The sequence below is a fragment of the Talpa europaea genome (assembly GCF_964194135.1).
Source record: "Talpa europaea genome assembly, chromosome: X".
Taxonomy (NCBI): Eukaryota; Metazoa; Chordata; class Mammalia; order Eulipotyphla; family Talpidae; genus Talpa; species Talpa europaea.
In genome coordinates, this window is record NC_140081.1 from 81363412 (window position 1) to 81389392 (window position 25981).

The 25981-nt window shown below is 33.9% G+C and overlaps 1 protein-coding gene across 1 annotated transcript in view; it reads right to left on the reverse strand.

Annotated features, from left to right (window-relative positions):
• The window catches only part of ZNF280C (zinc finger protein 280C), a gene marked incomplete at both ends in the record, with an annotated part of 38397 nt that extends 19036 nt beyond the window's left edge, over positions 1 to 19361 (reverse strand). The window contains 9 exon segments of the mRNA XM_084258369.1: positions 49 to 206; positions 2342 to 2556; positions 5325 to 5434; positions 5575 to 5745; positions 8733 to 8847; positions 11687 to 11823; positions 11905 to 11970; positions 15515 to 15661; positions 19331 to 19361. Of these exon segments, the coding sequence (XP_084114495.1) occupies positions 49 to 206; positions 2342 to 2556; positions 5325 to 5434; positions 5575 to 5745; positions 8733 to 8847; positions 11687 to 11823; positions 11905 to 11970; positions 15515 to 15661; positions 19331 to 19361 (1150 nt within the window).
• Positions 19362 to 25981: the final 6620 nt, after the last annotated feature.

The window sequence follows — 25981 nt, forward strand, 5'->3', positions numbered from 1 at the left end:
ATTATAAAAATCATGAATGTTCAGGACTTCATGGAAGTTGAGACTTACTGGAAAACTCGTGTGGGGTGTGTGTACTCTCAATGTGACACTGCAGCTGGAAAGGTGTGGGGTACTGACGGTAGCAGTGCTGGCAGGTTGTGTGGTTTTCCCAGCTCTCACTATTCTGCTTCTCAAGTTCCAAATGGTGTTTCATGTGGTTCATAAACCTATAAATGATTGTCAATAGGTAAAAAATTCAGATTTATAATCAAAAAGAAATCTCACACAAATAAGTATCTGAATCTAAATGTTACAAATGTGGTTGTAGAACTCAATAGCATCTCCAATGTCTTAAAACCTGCTAGGGAAGTAAGCATTTTCTTGCCTTCTTTATTTTAAAATGATCCATTATTGTAGTTAATATGAAATACTGTAAGTTTGCTATAACTCTTCTTTATTATTTTAGATTAAAATTTTTTTGGTAAAGAAAAAGGGCAGGTTCCATACATGACATACTATTTACATTTTAATATATTTAAAGGAAAAACAGCTACAGAGTTATAAGAGAAACTTTTGAAGTCCTTGAAAATATAAAATGGGTTTTACCTGTTTAAAAGTAAAATTATTGGTATTTTCATTAGTGTTGGATTCTAAATGCATGTAATAGCAATTTCTGTAACTATAACAACATCTTATTTAATGATTCTGGTTTACTGTTAGTTCAAATGATTTGTTTTAACTTGCAAACTATGCCCTTAGTACGACTGTCCATTTTCAGTTATATATTCTGCTATTTCAGCTTTCCTAAAAGGCCTCTTGTAAAAAGGAACTATGCCCTTCAATGGCAGAGACTACAAATATAAACAGGTATATGTATGTCAAAGGAGTCATTAAAATATTTTGCTGAGTTTCAAAGTGAAGTTTTTCTATCATAATAGTAACTTTAGAATGGGTCGAATATTAACACTTATTCATTATGATGCCCTAATGGAAACAGTCTTGACACAATGTGATAATGTCACCAACCTAGGCAGTAATCACAGTGAAAATTTAAACATTTATCTTTTCACACCTTCAAAGCACTATTAACTCTAGACCCGGTTATGGAACATTTGGAAATAGAATTTTTCCTCCTTTTATTTTAACATCACCTCTATTAAGTCTATTTTTAAAAAATCCTAGTCTTGCCTAAATGTTTACATGTAAAATCATGGGCCATTAAACTTTCAGTTCATGACTTTAAGTAATAAAACCTATCTATATAAAATCTATCTATATAAAATAATCTCTTGACCAACTAGCTGGATCTCAAATATTACACTGCCCTCATCAGTAGTTCATAATTCTCCAACCAGAACATGGAGATTTGGACAAAAAAAGCAAAACCCTCAGAAGGCTATTCTCAGAATAAAATAGCCATATCTGGCTTTGGTGACAACCCCAAAATATGTTGACAGAATAGAATTTTGAGCTATTTAGCTTCTACCGTGCTCCGGAACCATTAATTTTCAATCCTAGTTTTTACCACCACTAAGTAAAAATGTCATTTAACACATGTAACATCTTTGGTTACCCAGCATTTATTGCTGAGGTTTCACCTTCTAAATAGTATTTCAAAAACCCCACAAAATTCTTAGATACTAAAATAACTATAAAATCCCTATAGATATTCTGATATCTAGAAATCTATAACTTGTTTTTTTCTGAAATCAAAACATACATATTTTCATGGTTAATATTAAGTGGATAATCAAAGAAAAAAGCCAAAAATCTATTACTGAAAGAACTTTTAATATCATAGGCATATTATTCATAAAGTATTTAAGTATAATAAGGAACCTAACAGTGAACCACTTTTCTGTTCATTTTGCCAAAATTACTAACATTTTCTGATGTATTTTACTGTGAAAATGTTAAAAATATGAAAGATGACAGAAGTTTATTGTAACATTACTTCAGTGTTATATCTCAAAGCACAATTTCTCTTCTGTCAAGCTACTGGGACAGCAAAGAAAAGAAAGATAAAGTATTTACATCTGCAGCATCCCAATTTTTTAAATATATTTATTTATTTATACAAGAATCGGGGTACAGGTTAGATGCGTGGGAGGGTGAGAGGATTCACCAGAGGCAGAGCGGGGAACAGAACAGGCAGACTGACGAAATACACTGCTGAGGGGAGCAGCAGGCAAGACAGGAGAGGTCCGCCGCGCCATGTGGGACCCTCGCCAGCCGGCCAGGATCAAACCAGCGCTGCAGAGACTGCGGACAGCTTCACAGCGCGGCACTCAATCCCCTGCACCACCAGGGGAGGCCCTGCATCCCAATTTTTAAACAGAAATTGAAATAATCATTTACATACCTAATATTATTTTTAAGAACTTTCAAGCAACTGAAGCATTTAAAGGTTGTGTAAGTCTTCTGGTCATCATCAACAGCTCCTTCATGTCTTCCATAGTAAAAGTCACTAACTAACATGATCAATTTTCCTTTCTCTGCATCAGTATTGTTTTCGGTAGTTGAAAGTTCTAATTTAATCATGTCCAAAAACTTGTTTACCATGTCTGGGCAACAACGCTGAAAAAGACAAAGATATAAGCCTTATAAAAATTAAATAATAAAAGATGATACTGTGTTGATAACTAGAACTCATGTAAAACTATGCTTGACGATATATCTGGAAAGTTATTCACCAAAATGTTGGCTTCTTTCTTTATATAGTCTAAAAAAAAATTCAAACAGTAAACACATATTATTTTTGTAAAGAAATAACACCCCAAACAAATAGATAACCCTAAGATGGGGGATGTATCGAATACCCTTTTCCTTGCAATTAAATTTTTCTGATGCAAATATTTAATAATAGTTTCTTGGTCAAAAATCTTATGTTTCAAGAAAAACTTGAAGGTAAACAATAGATTTGAGGTATGCAGCAGGTGAGGGGGAGGGGTCAAAACAGGGACAGGAAGAGTGGTGATGGGCTAAGGGTGCTGTGGTGATGGGAGAACTACAGGGACTACACTTGAGGGGAGAAATAAAATATTTTATGAGAATGAACAACAATGTAAGAAAATAAAAAAGTTTAATCAACAACAAAAAATTAAACAACAAAATAAAATTAGTGCAGTAGCAACAATTTTCACAAATCCTAACAAAAAAAACTTAATTCATATCAAAAAAATCTTATGTTTTACATATGTGTAAAGGTACTGCTTTAAAGATAGTTTTATATGACATTATGTATATGCTTAATTATCAAATAACATAGTAGTATTTCAGTAAAACCTGGTTGGTACTAGATTGTGAGCACATTTTAACCTGCCATTCTCCAGACTCAAGATTCTAGAAAACCTAGGGGATGCAAAGAAAGACACATCAGTTACATTTTGAAAATTTCAGTATATTCTATACAGTATGCTGGAAATATCTGCAAGGAGAAATATACCTCTTGAATAAAAATCAAGACCTCAAATTGTGTACAATTTTCATTTGTAGAATTTCTCTAGAAGAATTCTTTAAAAATAATGAGAGTAAAAATATAAACTTACCTAAAAACTCAAACTCTATACACACAATGCAATCACAAAGTGAAAAACTTTTAAAAATAAACCATAACAAAAAATTATGACAGAATGAAGACTAATTAAACCTACCAGACCATGTAAAGCTATCCTATAAATAAATATAAATGAATTTTACAACTAATAAAAAGCAAGGGTTGTGAGCCTGATATCAAACAAAATTGTACCTAGGTCAAGAAGTAGCATTTTATTAAGAAAATGTTAAAGGATACATTCACATAAGAGATAGATCCACCTATGTCCTAAATAGCAACACTCCTAAAACAGATTTTGTCTGTGGTATAATAATCTATTTCTCCATAATAACAGCAAAAGATCATTCACAAATAACCAAACTTTTTTTGAAATGGAAATCCTTTTTATAATATAAAATTTTAATTGATATAAAATATTGTAAGCTAAAAAGTTAGTCTCATAGATTTAATCACAAATAATGCTACATTAAATAGAAGCTACATTGTAGAGAATGCCACTTCCCAGGTGTAGAATAAATATAATATGCTATGATTTGCATATAAAATAAATGGAAAATAAGAGCATTCATGTATACTGTATACGCAGAAAGTCAGAGATAATACAAAATAAACCTATAAAAAGATTATTGTCTCTGTGACTTATACTGGGAACTGGCAAATAAGACATGGGGGTTAAGATATTATAATTTATATTTTGTACTTAATATTTTCTGAATCATGTGCATATATTACTTCCAAAACAAAATAAAGACAACTTAAAAACTTAGTCTTTTCTTTCCTGCCTTCACCTATTAATACAAAAGATAAAAGCATCAAATATCTACACGTTATACTAAAAGCACTTACAGAAGTTACTTCTTACAAAAACCCAGTTCTGAGGAGTTAACACTAAGGGAGGTGGAAATAGTGATAGATTACATACAGCTTTGCCCAAGAATAAAGGATAATATTTGGAATTTTAGAGCACTCCTTTTCTTTCTATGCTTTCTGCAAAATAATGAATTTTGATGAAAAACTTGCCAATCTTTGAAACAGTAACTAAAGGTTTTCCTAAGTTGCTTCCCTGCTTCTGCATACAATCTACTTGCTTTTTTTCTTGCCTCCTTTCCCCCTTCCAGTCATTTCTATTGGATATGCAAGGAGAATACCAATGAACTTTCCACACACACAGCTGTAATATTTACTAAAATGTTTTAAGTGATGTGTTACCTAAACCTCATATTCCATTAGTCTTTGAAAACCACCTAAAACTTAATTTCAAGGGACTTCTATACCAATATGGAGCCAGAATTAATTTATAACAACTATATAAACTACATTCTAGATTGAGCTAAAACTGTAATTTCTTATGAAATACTCCACCATTGGGAGTTTACATTTGAGTGTTGAAATTAAAATGCAAATGGTCACATAGTCAAAAAAGTAAGGTAAAATGGGGGAATTTTAAGTTACATGAATGATTAAGCACCCAAGAAAATGCCTGCTATATCAGAAGTCTGAAAAATGGCACAACATAGTCAACAAAGTATTATAATTGACACATTATTTTTATTAAAAACTAAAATACAATATGCATAGACTGCAGTGCACATTAACTTCTAAAATTTGATGATTGGAAAGGATTTTAAAATCTTGTAAAAAGATAACATTAATTTTTACTTAATAAGAAAATACCAATGAGATTTCTTATCCAAATACATGGACAAACTAACATTCATTACATATGAATCCTTAATATTTTCATAGATCTGTGAATATTTTTTAAAAAATCAAATTTTGAAAATTTTACCTTCATGTGATATTTCAAGGGATCCAGAAGATTGAACTGAATATTGCACTTTGGACAAGATCTTAGAAAAGGCTTTCCAGTTTTACAATGAGTTGATGAGGTATTTGTACCTAAAATAAATTAAGAACTTTTGTAACTCAAATTCTTTTTCAGAGCTTAATCAGCAGTAATAGTTTCTAAAATTATCACAAATTTAAAATTTATGTAAAAACAGTACAATTTCCTCTTCATATTCTTATTTCATGCTTACCTTTAGATATCATAGCCTGGGAGGATGTCACTGAAGGAGAGTTAATTGAAGACAGTGAAGCAGAAGCATTTATTTCAGTAACACCTTCACTGGTCTTTGGCTTTTTTGGATTAACACTCTTTACTCTAGAAGCAGAAGGACGTTTTAAGAATGGCACAGTTTGGTCCAAACCTACAATGATTTAAATAGTGAGAAAGGTATTTGTAAATGCTTTAGTATAAAACATTGCTTACTAAAGTGGCCTTACATTTAAAATTAAGTAAACATACTTTTGAGCTACATTAAGGGAAATATATTGAAATATATCATTCAAATCACAAAAAAAAAATGATCAAAATGTATATGCTCAGTAGTTAGAAAGACAATGCACAAATAGCTATTATGATCTACACATATTTGGACAATTTATAAAATAAACTTTTTGTTCAAGAAAATTCTAAGGATGCTTTTAAATAAAGAAATATATAAATAAATACCATGAAAGAAGCAGGACCAAATAAATTTCAAGCAAAAATTTAAAGATAATCTAAACTCAGTTCTTACAAGTGAATTTATCATTAGATGCTCAAATACATTTGATCTTATAAAAAAAAATAATTTGTATTCTGAAAATTTAGAGAAGCCCTTTAAAATACTTAAACAAACCAATTTAAGACAACTAATGGAAAACTCAAGTTGGTTCTTTTTCCACTTAAACTGACAGGTAGTTTTAATACCTTACACATCCATATGAAAAGGTATGGAGTTAGTATAATGTCTTTCAATCTATGTTGCCCTGAGCCTAATGGGTCCGTCTTAAAAATATAGGGTATACAACATAGAGAAACTCTTCTTTTACATTTTTTAAACAATTAGATTTTTACATAAGATTTTATTTGATTAGTGATTTCATTGCTAAAATAGTTTTGAGCTTGAAAACCATTACCTTAAAGGCTAAAGGATTAAGTCTTTCAGGATATTTGCGAGGAGTGGAGCTATTAGTCTATAAGCAAATTCAGCAAAAGTCCTTTTGAAAACAACACACAATTGTACACTGACAATAAATATTCTAAAACTGCACATATTTTATTGCTCCCTATTGCAGACTAGTAAGAGAGACAGTAGAATAGGTAAGTGCAAGGGAAATAAGAGCATTACATTAGTGTGCTCCTCTGTCAAATCGGTCTTTTTTTTTTTTAAAGATTTATTTATTTATTTATATAAGCAATGGGTACAGTCAGAAGCGCAGGAGGGTGAGAGAATTCACCAAAGCCAGAGCGGAGAGTAGAATAGGCAGAGTGATGAAGTACACTGCTGAGGGGAGCAGCGGGCGGCAGGAGAGGTCTGTGCGCCATGTGGGACCCTTGCCCGGTGGCCGGAGATCGAACTGGTGCTACAGAGCCTGCGGGCAGCTTCGCAACCCAGTGCTTAACCGTTGTGCCACCAGGGAGGCCTTGGTCTTTCATTCTTTGAGATAACATACAAATGATTTTTTCCATCTTGAAAACACAAAATTACTGACAGTTACACTGCCAGACACCTGAGACTAATTTCTTTGTGACCACACTAACATTTTTTCTGAGATTGTAGGTCACTTGATCAATCAGAATGCTGGTAATTTGGACTAGGCAACTGATTATCTACTGTACAATTTTAATTGTACATTAAAAATACTTTCATATATAATTTTTAAAAGCATGAGGAAATTGCCAAGTAAATAAAATCACTCTGGCTCAACTGTTTCAAATTCTAACCTTTTCACTTATCTCTCTTTGCTGCCTTTTGCTTGTGCTGTTTACTATCCTCAGCAGTGCCAACAAAAATCCTATTTTCATTCTTCAAAATCAAGGTCAACTCTAACCTTCTCCAAAAACCTGTGATCATCCTGACAGGAGTCCATTAATCATGCTTCTGGACATACAATAAATATTATCATTCATAATGATCATTCTAACAACCAACTGTTCATTGTCAGGTCCTTTAAAGCTTTAATGCATTTCTGCCTTAATCTCATCTCATTTGAACCTGAAAAAAAGCCCTGAGATAAGCAGAATAAGAATTAAAATTTATTTCCAAGACTTGATTTCAAGACTGGGAAAAAAATTTTGATGAGAAAAAATATAATTGTAAAATGGTTAGATGACTTGATAAAAGCTACAGAAAAACTTTAGAACCTGTATTTTCCTAATGAACTATAACCCTACTTATACTATCAGGGGCAAGGTACTCCCTACAGTATAACAACTTATCTTTACCCACTAGAAGTTTAAAAATTTCAGACTTTTTCTATAAAGATTTTTTTAAATAAAATCAAATGCTACACAACTATTTTAGCTCCTTATGTATTTTGGTTCTTGGCTATTTTTCTAAATAGATAAAGGGCACTGAGATAGGTAAATAGCAAATCAATTATTATCAAAAAGGGGGAAACATTTTGACACACGTTACTATAAATTTCTACTTTGTGTTGGTAAAAGTATACTTAATTTGTTTAGAACAATTTAAACATTCAAAAAAATTTTGTGTACCTCCCTCCATTTAGTGGAATATATCAAATTAGCTAATATAGAAAGAGTAATTGCTTTGGTTATAGGGATTTTCTCAACTAGGTAAAATTCATAGCATATTAATTTATGACAGATTAATGAAGATATTTGTTATAGTATACAAATTTTCACTATTCCTCCACAGATATTACTATGTGCAAATCACTATTTCTTTAGTAGTGCCACTTAATAAAACTATTCTGTAATCATATTTAACTATCACAATTACATCATTTATTTGACTAGAAAGACACTAGCCTATTAAGAAATCAACTATAACCATGTACTTTTTCTCATACTAATGACCTTCCAAATAATTTTTAAGTTTTTAAAACCATAATATTAAGGCATCAGGGGACTTCCTTGATTTGCAGAAATTTACATATCAAGATTTTTTCATCTCATGGCTAGTTCCAAGTGAGAATGAATTTAAAGAATACATATTAGTCATCTTAATAGAAAGAAATAAAATATCCTATTATTAAATAGAATTTTATATAAAACCACCTAATAAAGGCATTCCAGAAATATTAGCTTCCATCTTACAATGTATGAAAAGTTTACTAGAAACTCATTACATATGCAAATTTAACAAATCTTGTTATTATATTTGTAAAAAGTGCTAAACCAAACCTTCTATATAAATAGATGTTCTCTCTTGGGACAGTGGATTTGCTTCCTGGGTCAAATCAAATAGTAAGTCTGAAGAATCATCTGATTCAACTTGTGATGAATTCTTTGTAAAATCCTGTAAAGAGTTGTAATTAATTTGTTTCATGTACATTTATACAGGTAAATTTAACTGTATGTCAATATTATCAAGATAACCTTAATTACTCAAGTTGTAAAACACAAAGACAATTATTACTGTTAAAGTCAGCATTACTGGGTAGTGGGTACACAGGAACTTTCTGGATTATTTTTAAAATGTTCTTGGAAATCTAAAGTTAGCTTGAAATAAGAAATTAAAATAAAAAATGATGTTATTGGCAAAGTAGGTTATAGTTTGGCACAAAATCTTGGTAAGGAAATTTAGGCAGCATCTATCAAGGACTTTAAAAAGTTCACATCCTCCGAGCCAATTATTTCAATATTCCACTTCTAAGAATTTAAATTCGGAAGTAATAATATTTAATGGAAAATTATTTATAATGGTGAGAAATAAAAACCTATCAAACAATGGAAGAATGGTTAAATGAATTAAATAACATACTATCATGCAATATTATGTTTTTGAGAAATACCCAATGACAAAAATGTTTCTCATATATATTTTAGCGAAAAGAGACACAGATAGCTGTGCAAAAGATACAGTCTTGATTAATATTTTCTACAAATATTTGCACTTAAAAATAAAAAAAAAATCACTAATAATTTCCCAAATAGTTTTTTAACAGGAGAGTTTCCAAATAAAGTTAATAGGTCAAATTTTTCCTAGGTGATAACTCTGATGAATTAAGTAACACCATTTCAGAGAGCAGACATATTACTAAATAACTTTTTAAAATAATTCTCCAATTGGGAATTTTTCATATCCATAAAACAGTTCAGCAAGATATCAAATACAATGGTAAGATACTATAGGCAATAGACTGGGATTCAGAAGATCTGTCCATTTATTTAACTAAAGCACCTCTGGCAACTGATTCTGAGACATAAATTACTCCCCTTTCCAACTGAAATAATAACCATGTTTTACTATCTATCTATTTATTTTTTTAATATTTTTTGAAGATTTATTTTTATCTATAAAGAAATGGGATACAGGTCAGAGGCATGGGAGAGTTAGAGGATTCACCAGAGACAGAGCGGGGAGCAGAACAGGCAGATGGGCCGAAGACACTGCTGAGGGGAGCAGCGGGCGAGGCAGGAGAGGTCTCCACGCTATGTGGGTTTCTCCCTGGCTGGCTGGGAATCGAACCAGTGCTGAAGAGGCTGCGGACAGCTTTACAGTACAGCGCTCAACCCACTGCGCTGCTGGGGAGGCTCTATTATCTATTTAAAATATACCTGCCTCTTTCATAGTATATATATTCTAGCAGATGTAATGTACAAATAAAAACCTAAAAGAGGGCCTCCCTTGTGGCACAGGGGTTAAAGACAAGCTGTTGCCAGCCACGGCAGCACAAGTTCAATCCCTGGCCAGCCAGGGAGGTGACCCACATGGTGCAGCAGACCTTTCCTGTCTCACCCACTGCTCCCCTCAGCACTATACTTCAGTAGATCTGCCTGTTCTGCTCTCCAATCTCTCTGGTGAATCCTCTCACCCCACACCTCTGGCTTGTACCCCAGTTCTTGTATGCATAAATAAATAAATCATTAAAAAAAAACCAAAAATACCTAAAAGATACAAGTATGGTTAAGGAAGGTTCCCAATACTGCCTGCCCCAGCCTGTTAATGATGGTGAAACTGGAATTAGAACACAGGTCAGCCTGGTTACAAAACCTGTGCCCCTAAGCTATATCACAGAGAGTTAATAAAATTAGTACTGATTTATTACTTCTTCAAGGGTATTCTGAAGTGAAAGTGAAATTTTTCTACTGCCAGTGTTTGGTGGTGACCAATATGAAAAATACTAGCTTAATTTGCTGCCACTGCCTTGATTCATATTCAGGCACCAGCAGTTTTACCCTCCACTGCTTTTGTATCATAAGGGCAAATGCTGACAGAATGAAAAAGGGCAAATGTTTTAGTGTTGTTATGATAGTTTTAACACCATACACTCCTGAAAGCATCTCAGTGAAACTCAGTGGTCTGTTGCTCTAAGGCAACGCTTCTGGTTTTAAAAGTGTATACGTAGCTGTATGAATGGATGGTGTTACATGTATATTTTTAATATTCTAGGCCAACTGGATTGAAATCTCACATCCATCATTTACAAGTTGTGTGGCCTTGAGGGTTTTATTTAGCTTGTCTGAGCATCGGTTTTCTCAACTATATAACGGAGATAATAATCATGTCTACCTTATAGGGAAGTTACAAGAATTAAATTAGATTAATTTATATGCAGCATTTAACACAAAGACTTACCCATATTAATGGGCTAAGAAATGTTAGGTTAGCTAATGCCATTATTTTTTATTTCTGTTCAGTTTATAAAATTAAATAATGAAGGTATGTTTTCAGAATAAACAGCAACAAATGACCTCAATTAAGAAAACCTGATTCAGTTTACCATCTTAAAATTTCTGTTCTTATGCAATACTCATTATTTTACTTACATTTAGATGGCATAGTTTTCAATATTATGCCTATTTAATCTAAGCATATATCCATTAATATGTTGAATAGTAACCTATTGCAGCTATTATTTTGGGTACTGGTTGAGCTATCACAAAGATGGTGACATTTTCTGATAGTGATTATGCTTCTACTGGCATGGTGACTAGCTGTGATAGTCTACAATCTTTTTTTTATACTTTATTTTATATAATTCTCACATCATTTTTCATTTTTGCACAATGTATGCATTTTCATTTTGGTTATATTCCCCGTACAATTCCCACCCCCGAGTCTACAATCTTAACTGTGTCTTACAATATCCAATGTGTCTCTGAGGTGATTATGTAGTTTTAGAAACACTTACTGGTTTAGACACGTTGTGAACAATAACAGAGCTATGTGAAGATTTATATTCAGGATGAAATCTCGGCAATGTAGCCCCTGTATCTGATGTTGGATCTTTGTTGTGTTGACTTGCAGGCTTGACTGCATCAGTAGGACCTATATTTCAAAATTACACAATATATTGAATATTGTCAAACGATTACACTTTAAAATTAAAATGGCATAATAAGACTGTACCTTGGTTGGGTGTCTCCTTCTTTATTCCCTTTGAAGATGAACTGGGGTTACCTCTGTTCAATATATCTATAAAAATCATATTTGTTTTAAAATTGTCACTTTGATGAAACATATTAATAAAAAACGCTCCAAAAACATATCTGTATAAAACCAATAATTGTAGTATATATATATTTTTTCCCCTTAATGGTGACAGGTTTATAGGCTCAGGCAAGCTGATTAGTTTATCTGTATTATTATTCTTGAGTTCTGAAAGTGATATTAATAGAGATTGCAGACTAAATTAAACCTGGAGCTTATCAGAGTATCTGAAATCCTTTTGTCTAAAATTTACTAATCAGGAAAGGATACATTAAAAATCCATTAAGGGCCTCCCTGGTGGCACAGGGGTTGTTAAATCTCAGTGCTATTACCACCAGGGCCCGAGTTTGATGCCTGGCCAGGGAGGCGACCCACATATGACGCAGCGGACCTCTCCTGTCTCACCCGCTGCTCCCCTCAGCAATGTATTTCTTTTTCTTTTTTTTTTTTTATAAATTTTATTGTTATATTCCCCATACAATTGCAGCCCCCCCATTCTGACCCCAATCCCTCCCCTCCCGCCCCCGCCCCCCTAAAAGTGTCTCTGGTTCATAGTCTTTTGTTGATTTTGATTTTCACTTTCTTATATTCATTTTCCTGGTCCCTTATTTAAGTTTTCTAGATTCCTGCTATGAGTGAGACCATCCGGTATTTTTCTTTTTCTTTTTGGCTTATTTTGCTGAGCATGATCCCTTCCAGCGCCATCCATGTTGCTGCAAATTGCATGTGTTTATCTTTTTTGAATGCTGAGTAAAATTCCATGGTATATATGTACCACATCTTCTTGATCCAGTCATCTATTTTTGGGCATTTGGGTTGTTTCCAAAGCTTAGCTATTGTAAACAGTGCTGCTATAAACATAGGGGTGCAGGTGTTCTTTGGAATTGATGTTTCTGTGTCCTTTGGGTAAATACCTAGGAGTGGAATTGCTGGATCATATGGAAGCTCTATGTTTAGTAGGTCCAGAAATCTCCACACAGCTTTCCACAGTGGTTGGACCAGTTTCAGCAATGTATTTCAATCAATCTGCCTGTTCTGCTCCTCACCACCCACACCTCGGGTCTACACCTCAGTTCTATACATAAACAAACAAACAAACAAACAAACAAACAAATAAATCCACTGAAACCTAAAAAAAAAGTCTTTGTTTTCCCTCCTTGAAGAAATAAGATCTCATAAAAGGTCACAAAAAAAGGGTTTGTTTTGATAATGAAAATGCAGTGCTAAATACTACAAAGGTCTTATAGGAGAAAAAGCCACTCAACTTGATATTGTTCTGATTCAGAAATTCAAGATAAGTATTTACTCAAGCCATTAAAGAGCTATTTTTTAAAATTTTATATATTTTCACACCATTTTTCATTTTTGCACAATGTATGCAATTTCATCTTGGTTATAGTCCCTATACAATTCCCACCTCCCTTGTTTTGATCCTACTCCCTTCTCTCCCCCTGCCCCCAGTAGTGTGTCTCTGGTTTATAGTTGCTTGTTGATTTTTACTTTATTATATATATATTTTTTAAAGATTTATTTATTTATACAAGAACTGGGTACAGTCAGAAGAGCGGGAGGGAAAGAGAATTCACCACAGCCAGAGTGGGGAGCAGAACAGGCAGGCTGATGAAATACACTGCTGAGGGGAGCAGTGGGCACAGTAGGAGAGGTCTGCGCGCCATGTGGGACCCTCACTGGTCGGCCAGGGATCGAACCGGCGCTGCAAAGGCTGCGGCAGCTTCGCAGCCCAGCACTCAACCGCTGCGCCACCAGGGAGGCCCTTTACTTTATTATAATTAGTCTTTTTCCTGGTCCCTCATGTAGGTTTTCTAAATTCCTGCTATGAGTGAGGCCATCAGATGTTTTTCTTTTTCTTTCTGGCTTATTTCACTGAGCACAATCCCTTCCAGCTCCATCCATGTTGCTGCAAATGGCATGAGTTTATCTTTTTTTGATTGCTGAGTAATATTCCGTTGTGTATATGCACATCTTCCTGATCCAGTCATCTATTTTTGGGGCATTTCGGTTGTTTCCATGGCTTACCTATTGTTAATAGTGCTGCTATAAACATAGGGGAGCAGGTGCCCTTTTGAATTAATGTTTGTGTCCTTTGGGTAAATACCCAGGAGTGGAATTGCTGAATCATATGGAAGCTCCATCTTTTCCAAATTGAGGAATCTCCACACAGTCCTCCATAGTGGTTGGACCAGTTTGTACTCCCACCAGCAGTGCAGGAGAGTTCCTTTTTCTCCGCACCCTCACCAACATTTGTTATTGCTATTTATTTTTAATATGTGCCATTCTCACTGGTGTAAGATGGTATTGTAGTTTTGATTGTAGTTTTGATTTGCATTTCCCTGATTACAAGTGATGTTGAACATTTTTTCATATGCCTGTTGGCCATTTGCATTTCCTCTCTGGAGAAGTTTCTTTTTAGCTCTTCTGCCCATTTTTTGACTAGGTTATTTACTTTGTTTTTGTTGAGTCTCGTCAGCTGCTTGTAAATTTTTGTGATCAGTCCTTTATCATTAGTGTTGTGTGCAAAAACTTTCTCCCAATCTGTGGGGCATCTCTTTGTTTTGGTTACTGTTTCTTTTGCTGTACAGAAGCTTAAAGAGCTATTTCTATACTTTTTGGTGACTATAGTCTTTCAAACACAAGTTTTATTCACTCCTACTCCCTTCTTGGTGGTGGTACATAAATATTTAGTTCATATTCCATATGCTAAAAATTTTTTTATGGCTCACACATAAAACATTAATAAAATCATTTAAATTCTGAGTTAATTTAGAAAAGAAATCCCAATGGGGTCAATTTTCTTTTTGAGAGTCATTTAAAACTAATACATTGTTTGGGCCTCCCTGGTGGCGCAAGGGGTTAAGCACCACACTGTGAAGCAATTCATAGCCTCTGCAGCACGAGTTTGATCCCCAGCCAGCCAGGGAGAAACCCACATGGCAAGGCAGACCTCTCTTGTCTCGCCCGCTGCTCCCCTCAGCAGTGTATTTCAGTCAGTCTGCCTGTTCTGTTCCCCACTCTGTCTCTGGTGGATCCTCTCAACCCCTGCATCTATGGCCTGTATCCCAGCTCCTGTACGCATAAATAAATAAAACTTAAAAAAAAAAAAAACAAATGAACTAATACATTGTTCTAGTTGAGTACTGTTAAGCTGGCTAAAATTGATATGAATCCCTTTGAACTATTATGCTTTCAAATAAGATGATTTAAATAATAATTTTGAAATATATTAATATTTCAGCATGAAACTAATCAGTGATTAAGGAACAATAATTAAGAGAATGTAATGTTCTGTTCCACTTTCAGCAACATGCCAATATGTCTATTTCATTTTATAATTGAAGTGGTATTCTACTTAGCATCTCTCAATTTGCCACAGGAAATGATGAGAATTAAATTATTTCATGCTCCCCCCCCACCTCCAAATCCTTACAGAACAAGGACATATTTGTCCAGATATTTTTCCATTAGAAACAACGTCTTATAAAACTTTACTTCAATGAAAGTAAATGATTACTTGAAATAGCTGGTTTTGAACTTGATATCTCTCCAACAAAGATCAGCTCATCATCATCTTCATCCTGAATTTCCTCTACTTTCTTCTGCCATGGTTCCAGCTCTTCTTCTTCACATTCCATGAAGAGTTCTGCCATTTTTGAATTACCTAATTATCAAGTTAGGAAGAAATAAATCTTATTTTTAAAACATTTTTAGTACATAATTTGATATTTAAGATATACCTTATTAATACTAGTAGTAATTACTAAATTGATACTTGTAGTCTCTTCATGGCAGCAATAGTGAAAAACTCAGAATTCAATATCTAAGATTTTAACTAGTAAAACTAACTCAGTAGGAGATAACAGATGACAAGAGTCATTTACAGTGGTCAATAAATTATGGGAACAAGCAGGTCTAATCAAAGTGAGTTTTAGTTTCATGACTAGAGTATGATTACATAGACAAAAGAAAATTGTACCTATGATCTGAATAAACCCCCCAAACACCTTTATTAACAAAAGGAGAGAAATTAAGAATAAGAGGCAACAGGTGACATATACATTAGAAAAACTGTACTAGATTATGGGATATGAGGTACTGAACAAAGCATGGATAAATTACTAGAATGAAAAGAAGAATTATATGAAGTTTATTATATCCAAGGGTTGAGAAGATATTTCTCACCTGAAGAAACTAAGCAAAGAACATATTGGGAATACCACCAGCCTACAAATGCTGACCAAGCACAGAGCTCCTACGAAGCATTTTAATGCCTCATTCTTAAATATGGATTGACAAGCAATGTGCACTAGAAATAAGACTGAAACTTTCACTGTGAAAGACCACAGCAATGTAACAGATTAGAAGTACTTTTAGAGATTTAAGAATTTTATAAAAGTAGCATTCAGAAAACAAAAAGATTAAAAATTAGCAAAAATTCAGTTTAAAAAAGTCAACTGCCAGTGGTGAGTAAATGTCTCATAAGTAGAACTAAAAGAAAAATATAAAAGATAGGCTCATAAGACAATCAATTTCAAAGAGCCAATATAGAAAAGGGAGAGGGGATGTGATCAAACGAAAGTGCAATAAAAATTTCTGATTGCCTAAGACATAAATCTCCAAATGAAAGGACACACCAGTACCCAGAACAATCTAACACATTTGAAAAAAACTCACAGTAGAGGGGCATATCATGAAATTTCAGAATGCTGAAGGGCAAGAGAATATCTTCAAAACAGAGAGATGAGAGAGATGAGAGCGAGCGAGCGTGTGTGTGTGTGTGTGTGTATGTGTGCATGCACACGTGTACAAAGCTTTCAAAGTCTTAGTAAAAATAAATTTCAATTTAGCATTCTATACCCAGTCATGGTTTTCATCAAGCACAAGGTATATATTCTTTCATCAAGAATAAAGATAATTAATATCACAAAATTTACCTCACATTCACCCTTTCCTAGGAAGAATCTACCAAAATATAAGAATTTGAGGACAGAGGATGCAGAACACATGACATTCAATACAATACAAAGACAAAGGAAAATTCCAGGGCAATAGCTGTTCAATTGGTCTAGAGAACACCAGTCAGAGTAGAGCATGATAATATTACCCCCAGGAGGAATGTCTCCCCACCCCCACCCCCACAACACACAGATGAAAACTAAATTGTTAGATACCTAAAAAATTTTACTGTGTAGAAAATTTTACTGTGTAGAACAGTGTGAGAAGACGTAGCTATAAATTTCAATAAAATTGAGCAAATTTTAAAAAATGAAAATTTTAAATTGCTATATAAAGAAAAAAAAGGAAATGTATCCATACCCTATTAATACTATAGTAATATGCTAATCAGTAAACCATATTAATTATGGTCATCAAAATGAAAAAAGCAAATATGATCTAACTAAAAATTGAGCTATAACTACATCGGGAGATGTTTACAGAGCGGATAAGTATCTTCCTCTTCCCTAATAGAAAGATCATAAAAATTGATGAGTCAAGAGACAGCAGTATGTATGAGTTTTAAAATTCAGTGTGTATGGAAATAATTATTAGGAGAACAGCTAAACTAATTGAAAGTGAATACCCTGAAAAAACAGGTAGTATGAAAGCCAAGAACACATGCACACCCCTTTCTCTCTTATTTTTCAAGACATGGTGGTTATGTAACTTAAAGTCTTTTCGTATTATTTGCCCTTATAAAACTATGCATATATTATTCTGGTTCAAAAATAGAATATTTAGAAAATACCTAGATTAAAAGAATAGCAATGGACATGGATACAAGTGTTGCTGGATGTAAGGAGATATGGTTTAGACAATGATACATTCTTTTGGACAATATACATCTTTTAAATGCAGTACTTCTTAAAGGTAAATTTATTAGCGTAAATAACGTCATTTCTGTTTTTGACTCAAAATTAAAAGGTACAATCTGAAAACATTCCCACGCCGTATGGGAATGGCATACACAATAAACAAATTGACAAAACAATGACATTCTTTTAAACAATTTTAAATTTAATTTCACCACTTATACAGGTATGCCAAAATAATTTCTTGGTATAATGTTGTTTAATGTTTAGTAATCAACTCACAACAAAATAACCTTCCCACACTCCCAAATGCAACCAATTTTATGAACTCTTTTCTATGTCATACCTTTAAAAATATCTGCTCTAAATCAAATTCAAAGTGCAATTCACAGATTAGCATTTGCATATTCTGCGTACTTGAAAACATCATCCTCAATGTGTCACTATGAGCATTTATTTGCACTGTTTCATCTGATATATACTTCTTCCTTACCTTATACTGTTTACATTATTTGAGTAGAATAGAAAGAGTATGAACTTGACATCAAATTGAATAGCTCAAATCTTCATTGCACAATTTCTAATCATGCAACTCCAAGAAATTACTTGAATCTCTTTTTCATCTCTAATATGGGTACACAGTATAACTAATATAAGTGGTAATGTAAATTTGGGAAAATGTCATATAACATACCCAACTTCAAGTAGATACTCAACAAAATACCAATTCTCTGACTCTTCCCAACTCAGAGTTCAACTATAACTTCTTCAATAAAACATTAGTTTTTCTTCCACCTCTTGCTTATTTACATTGATAGTCTATGCCATGCTATTCAAGATTTACTATATATTAACTCAAACTGTTCACTAGCTCTTAATGTGCCTTAATTGTACATGTCTTAATCCAAAGCAAGTTCCTCAAGAATGAACCACAGATTTTCTTTATATTTTCTTCTGCACACAGTAGTCTACTGGATGGAGTAGACACTTGATACATGATAATCTGAGAGCTAAAATACATACAAAGTCAGGCAATGCCAGATTCTTAAAAATGAGGAAAACCCATGTATACTGGTAATTTTAAAAAATCGCTTTTATCTATGTTGATAATATAGATAACACCACATGGTCATATAAAGTCTTCTTCATTCTTTTTAACTGCCACTGTCAATATATTCAAGATAGATTGATTAGAAAAATTTTGAAGGCACATAACAGCACATATAGTATGATCTTACTTTGAAATAATTTATTTTTCATCTATGCACAGAATAATCATGCATATCATAATCATAAACCAGTAACAGTTGTTATCTCTGGAGACGAGGAAGAAATACTTCATTTCTACTTCACCAATATTTTTATTGTAAGCTTTTTTTTTTACCTTAATAAGCACTTTAAATTTAAGTATCTTTCTTTAGAAAAAAAATATGTCCACCTCTCTGTCTTTTACCTCTTCTCGTGAAGTGAGGTTATCAGTACAAATGCCATGCACCAATACCAACTTCAGTGATACTTACTTTTTGGTTGAAAGGAGCTGTTGTTGTCCATCAAGTTGCAGAATCACCTAAATACCAACATATATCATCAGTCATTTTAATTTCATTTTAAGTAACCTAAGTATTGAAACATCATACTTGGGATTCAGAAATCTTTGGGTTTAGTTTCAATCTCCAGCAAACTTACCATGTGACTTCAGATACGGTAGCAAATTAGGTCTTAGTTTTCTGCCCTGTAAAATAAAGATACCTATCATTAGGGCTTATTTGTTAAATTTAATGTACACACACAAAATTAATCTTTTTAAAAAAGATTTATTTATTTATACAAGAACTGGGGTACAGGCCAGAGGTGCGGGGGGGTGAGAGAATTCACCAGAGACACAGGGGGAGCAAAAAAGGCAGACAGACCAAAAACATTGCTGAGGGGTGCAGTGGGCAAGACAGGAGAAGTCTGCTGCACCATGTGGGTATCTCCCTAACTAGCTGGGAATCGAATCCACGCTGCAGAGGCTGTGGACAGCTGGACAGTTTCACAGCACTGCGCTCAACCCACTGCGCCACTGGGGAGGCCCCTTAATCTTTTTGTCCTACAAAAAGCTTACCTTTTGAATTTGATAGGTTTGATATACACATGCAACTCATTTTCCATAACTGGTTACTCATGAATGAATGCAAATTGGGTGTACAGAATGCTGAGTATATTAAACATTTGTTACTTGACGTTTATGAATTATTAAATTACAAATAACTTTAGAAAGGCATCCTTTTATAAAAGTGAGTAATCACCCTGTAGTATATTTTAGTAAACCTGAATTTTGAAATGCTAAGTGACATTAATCTTTACTGTTATTCTTCACATTTCAGAAATGTCATTACTATTATAAGAAAAACGTATTTAAAGAGATTTTTAGGTTATATTTTTTGCTTATCAATGTTAATCAAAGAACAGAAAATTAGGTAAATTTCATTGTAGATTAATTTATTAAAATATGACTTGTCATTGCCTTCTGGACTCAAAGTAATGTGCTCTGTCCCAGAGGAGAAATAAGACAAATAAGTCATAGTTCTGCCTTCACAAGTTTAGAATTTAATATGTCCACGGTTCTTTGGGTTTTGGAAACAACAGTCATATTAAGCATTATCAAGTAAACATTTGAATTGCTTTCTTTACAATAGGTCTTTGTATTATGGATTCTCATGCACATGCCATATTTTTTTATATACAAAATAAACTTAAAACACTATTTCAGCTGTAACAGGAAAAAAGTGAAAAATGAATCAGAAACCTAAAATATTGATAAACAGAGTTAACTGAGTCTTCATATGTATTTTTATCCTCATGCTGGCAAAAAAAAAAAAAAAAAAGAACAACTTTTCTACTTTTTCCAATTCAAAATTATGTAAGCTGAACTAGATGATAAAGAGAAAAAGTACTTTAACTCCAGAAGTAAGAATCTCTAGTGAATTCTGTACTTTAAGTAATTTTCCTGAGTTCTGAGGTTTCACTCTTCAAATCTCTTTAACTCAATTTGACTAGTTATCGTCTGTCCCTAAACTATAATTGAGGCAAAAATATGTCAAGTACATAAATACAAGACTATTTTTGCTTAACATTAAGGACCTACTAACAACACAAAATATTTTTTAAGAGTACACAGGTATATGTGCATAGCCTGTGAGACTTAAGTAGAACACATCTAATAAATGACCATATATCTATTGGCAAAATATCCTAAAATTAATATTTACTGTATAAGTAGTCTATATAAACAACTAACATCCACTGCCTTGGATTAAAGAGGTGGGTTTTGAGGCCTACAGCAGTCACCAAGGAGCCTCAATTGGTACATTTATAAACACTGAATATTAGTTGTAAGTCCTCAGATGCTATAACTGTGCTATCTAAAGCTGTGCTATCCAATAAGGTAGTTAAGTTCCCTAAAACTATCACTACAAAAATACTCTCAAATCATCACTTTAGAGTGTTGGTGGCAACACAAAGAATGCGATGGGAGATTAAGTCATCTGTTAAAGAAATAGAATCTCCAGCAAGACATGCAGTGAGGATCTTAGAGGTACTATAATGGCAACTCCAGAAAGTCTCTACCTTCTGCAAGTCAGATTTGTCACTAAAATTGGCAGAAGAGGAAAGAACTCTCTACTTCAAGTACTGTCATGTAGAGATACTATGCCTGTTTATGCTTTTCCTTTGAAGGGAAAAATAAATTCCAAGTAACTCACTAATAAAAGACCTTTTAGAATACAACTCACCCAGTTTTGGGGGACTAGCTGGGTAAATGTAATTACTATTTTAATATTTTTTGGTTTCAGTTTTTATATATCTAAGATCCAACTCCTTATGAGTTCATTCTACAAAAATTAAGAAGAAAATTAATGGATATCATATCATGCCCACTAGGACGGTTGTAATAAAAAAATGAGCAATAACAAGTGTTGGCAAGGATTTGGAGAAACCCTCAGGGCCTCCCTGGTGGTGCAGGTGGTTGAGTGCCTCACTGTGAAGCTGTCCACAGCCTCAGCAGCATGGGTTCGATCCTGGCCGGCTGGCAAGAATCACACATAGCGTGGCAGACCTCTCCTGTGGCGCCCGCTGCTCCCCTCAGCAGTGTATTTTGTCAGTCTGCCTGTTCTGTTTCCTGCTCTGTCTCTGGTGAATCCTCTCACCCTCCCGCACATCTGGTCTGTACCCCGGATCTTGCATAAATAAATAAATAAATAAATAAATAAATAAATAAATCTTTAAAAAAGAAAGAAAGAAATCAAAACCCTCATACACTGGTGGGAATATGATATGGTGCAGACACTGGAAAATATTTGGGCAGGTTCTCACTCTTAGTAAGGGATCATTAAAAATATATGGTCTAGTACTATAAAAATATATGTCCATACAAAAACTTGAACATGAATGTTGTAGTGGTGGCTTAGGGCTGAGAGGGTTGGGGGGGAAGGGGAAGTTCCTTCCAATGTGCATAGAGTTTCTTTAGCAGATAATGAAAATATTCAAAAATTGTGGTGATGGTTGTACAACTCTGCGAATATACTAAACCATTGAATTTTGCACATCAAATAGCTCAATTATATGTTGTGTTAACTGTATCTCAATAAAGCTTTTAAGAAAATAAGTTGATAAGGTATAAGGCTGGAATGATAGAACAAACTCTACGTACGTGTAGAAATTACTTAAGGAGTCAACAAAGATAGCAAAGTCATAATATTCTGGGGTAGAGAGAAAGACAGAGGGAAGGGTAAGAAGACATTCACAATCTGATGATACCACTTAAACACCTGAAGCTAGTCATGCTTGCAGCAAATTCATTACCAAGACTTTTCAGTTATGAGACAAAATAGTTGCTCACTTCTGTTTTAATCTACTTTGAGTTTGGTTTCTGATACTTGCATTCAAGAGTAATGATACACTCACATTTTTCAAAATAAGAGACCTCTGGGGAAAACAGATATATTCCAGATGGTGCAAAAGAGCTCTGAAACAATACAATTCTGTATTTTAGTTTTGCTATACAAAAAAAAAAAATTAAGCATATTCTTGGGAATCATCTAGATTATTACCTTATATCAAAGCTCAGTCACATAATTTTAGTATTCATGTTTTTAAATTGTGATCTGATTGACAAATAACATTAGTTTCAGGTATACAATATAACAATTTGATATATGCACACATATGTATATACCTGGTGTCAAATAGATATACATATATCTAACATTTCACTTAGCATAATGCCATCAAGGTCCATACTTGTCACAAATGGCAGGATTTCCTTATTTTTATGGCTGAATAATATCCCACTATAAGTACACACACACATACTTCTCATTTTTTAATCCATTCATCCAGTGATGAATGGCTGTTTTCATAGCTCGACTATTCTATGTACTGCTGCAATAAACATGGGGGTGCATATATCTTTTTGAGTTAGTGTTTTCATTTACTTTGAAGACCCACAAGTGAAATTGCTGGATTATAATGGTACTCATGTTTTTTGTCTATTTATTACTGCATTGTCTAGTACTATCACTTTTACTGCTGCAGGTTAATAATGAAAAAGCAAAAGAGAATCTGAATGATGCATCTGCACTAAATGAAGGGCAAATGACAATACAGTTAGCTACAGAAATGAAGGTATTAAAAGAAGCTCAAATAGAAAAAAATCTTGCTATTGTTTAGACAGGAATGAATTATAGGTATGAAAAACAAAAGCAGGCAGTAACTTTTTTCATAAAAATATATTATTCATTTGGTGTATTAAAGTTGATTCAAATGGCATTGATTTTGTAGTTCTGTTTAATTATTTTGTTTTATGGTGTGTAACATTTTAAATAGGAGAGTGTTTGTGAAAATGTTTTTCTTATAACAGAAATTCTTATACAGTACTCAAATCCAAGAAACACTGGATTATATCTTGGTTATTTAGATCATTTCTTTTTAAAAAAAAAAAGATTTATTTATGCATACAAAAGCTGGGGTACAGTTCAGAGATGCGGGGGGTGTGTGTGTGTGAGAGAGGACTCACCAGAGATAGCGTGGGGAGCAGAACAGGCAGACTGACTGAAATACACTGCTGAGGGGAGCAGCAGTCGAGACAGGAGAGGTCTGCTGTGCCATGTGGGTTTCTCCCTGGCTGGCCAGGGACCGAACTTGCGCTGCAGAGCCTGGGATTGCTTCATACTGAGGTGTTTAACTCCCTGCGGAACCAGGGAGGCCCTCTTTAGATCATTTCACTGGCACTTAAACAATTCAAACTTCCAAGCCAGAATTTGGGGAACAAATCACAAATAATTTGAAAACATGGGCTCATCTACTTTTTATTTGCCCAAGAAGTTTTTTAAGTTGTAGGAAGTATTTTTTTTTTTAAGCCTGAACAAAGTTCAGGTAAATTTATTTATTTATTTTTAAAGATTTATTTTTTATTTATACAAGAACCGGGGTACAGGCCAGATGCACGGGAGGGTGAGAGGATTCACCAGAGACAGAGTGGGAAACAGAACAGGCAGACTGACAAAACACTGATGCGGGGAGCAGTGGACGAGACAGGAGAGGTCTGCTTGCCATGTGGGTTGCTCTGAGGCCAGTGGGGATAAAACCGGCTCTGCTGAGGCTGTGGACAGCTTCACAGTGAGGCGCTCAACCACCTGCACCACCAGGAGAGGCCCAGGTAAATTTATTTTTAAAGCCCCAGCAGGTACTTTAATAACGTTATAATTTCCCCCCTGGTTTTATTTAGGTTTTCATCTTCTGTCTCTGTTGATTTTCATACTTCATTTATTTATAGGAAATAGCTAGCTAACGCTAAGTTTTTGAGTTAATTAGCATAATTCATTGCAAAGATTGCCTATTCTTTACAACATTTTATTTTACTTTAGTTCGTGGGATGGGGCACTATAATAAAACTGTACTTTCTGTAAAGTAGCTTTTATATCATATTCAGGGTAAAGAATTTATCTATAAGAGTATGCTTTCTTTTTTTTTTTTAAGATTTATTTATCTATGCATACAAGAGCTGGGGTACAGGCCAGAGATGCAGGGCGTAGAGAGGATTCACCAGAGACAGAGTGGGAAACAGAACAAGCAGATTGACTGAAACACACTGCTGAGGGGAGCAGCGGGCAAGACAGGAGAGGTCCGCCTCGCCATGTGGGTTGCTCCCTGGCCGGCCCAGCCGGGGGATTGAACTCATGCTGCAGAGGCTGTGGATTGTTTAACATTGCGGTGCTTAACCCCTTGCGACACCAGGAAGGACCCCTATAAGAGTATGCTTTCATCGTAATTCATGTGTAAAAGATATAACCTGGATAAAAGACTAATGCATAATTCACCTTTCAAACCCAAATTATGTGATAAATATTTTGTTTCATAAGAAATTATATAGTTGCTAATTCCCAAAGTAACCCCGGGAAATATGTATTATCAATAAAGTAATCTTTTATGAAGATGAATTAAACAAAATGGTTCAGTCCAAGTCTTGATAGGAATTGCATTGAAATTGTACAATGCTTTGGATAAGGTGTCCATTTTAACAATGTTCATTCTTATAGGATTTTCTGTTAATTACAATTTTTATTTTAATTTTTAAAAAGATTTATTTATTTATGTATATAAGGGAGTGTACCTTGATAAAGAAAATTTTTGTATTTCTTTAGAAATGAATCAAACATAAAAGAAAGCATAGGTAGGAGATTAATTCCCACCGAATTAATTCATCTTTTATAGGAATAAAAATCGTCCACTAAGAATGTCAAATCAAAAGGTACAATGATGGGAACACTGAACACAAGGGCTAAATAACAGATTGGGAACAAATAGGTATTGAATCTGCCATTTTCTGGTTGCCAAACCTATAGGATGTTTAATCAGTCCCTTTGAGTTTTAGGTTTTTTTCTTTGACTATAAAATGAAACAGTAATGCAGTAAGTAACACTTTCCTGGCAACACTATTTGGAAGACTACAGAACGTGAAAAATTATTGTACAGTGTTATCATTTTACTCAATGGAAACAATACAAGTTGATGAGTACAAATACTAAAAAGATTAAAAAACTCTAGTTCATGTTAAGAACTGTTAAAATATTGTCACATATGAAGTACACCAGGTCACTAATTCTCAAACTTTTTGGTTTCAGGGCCTCTTC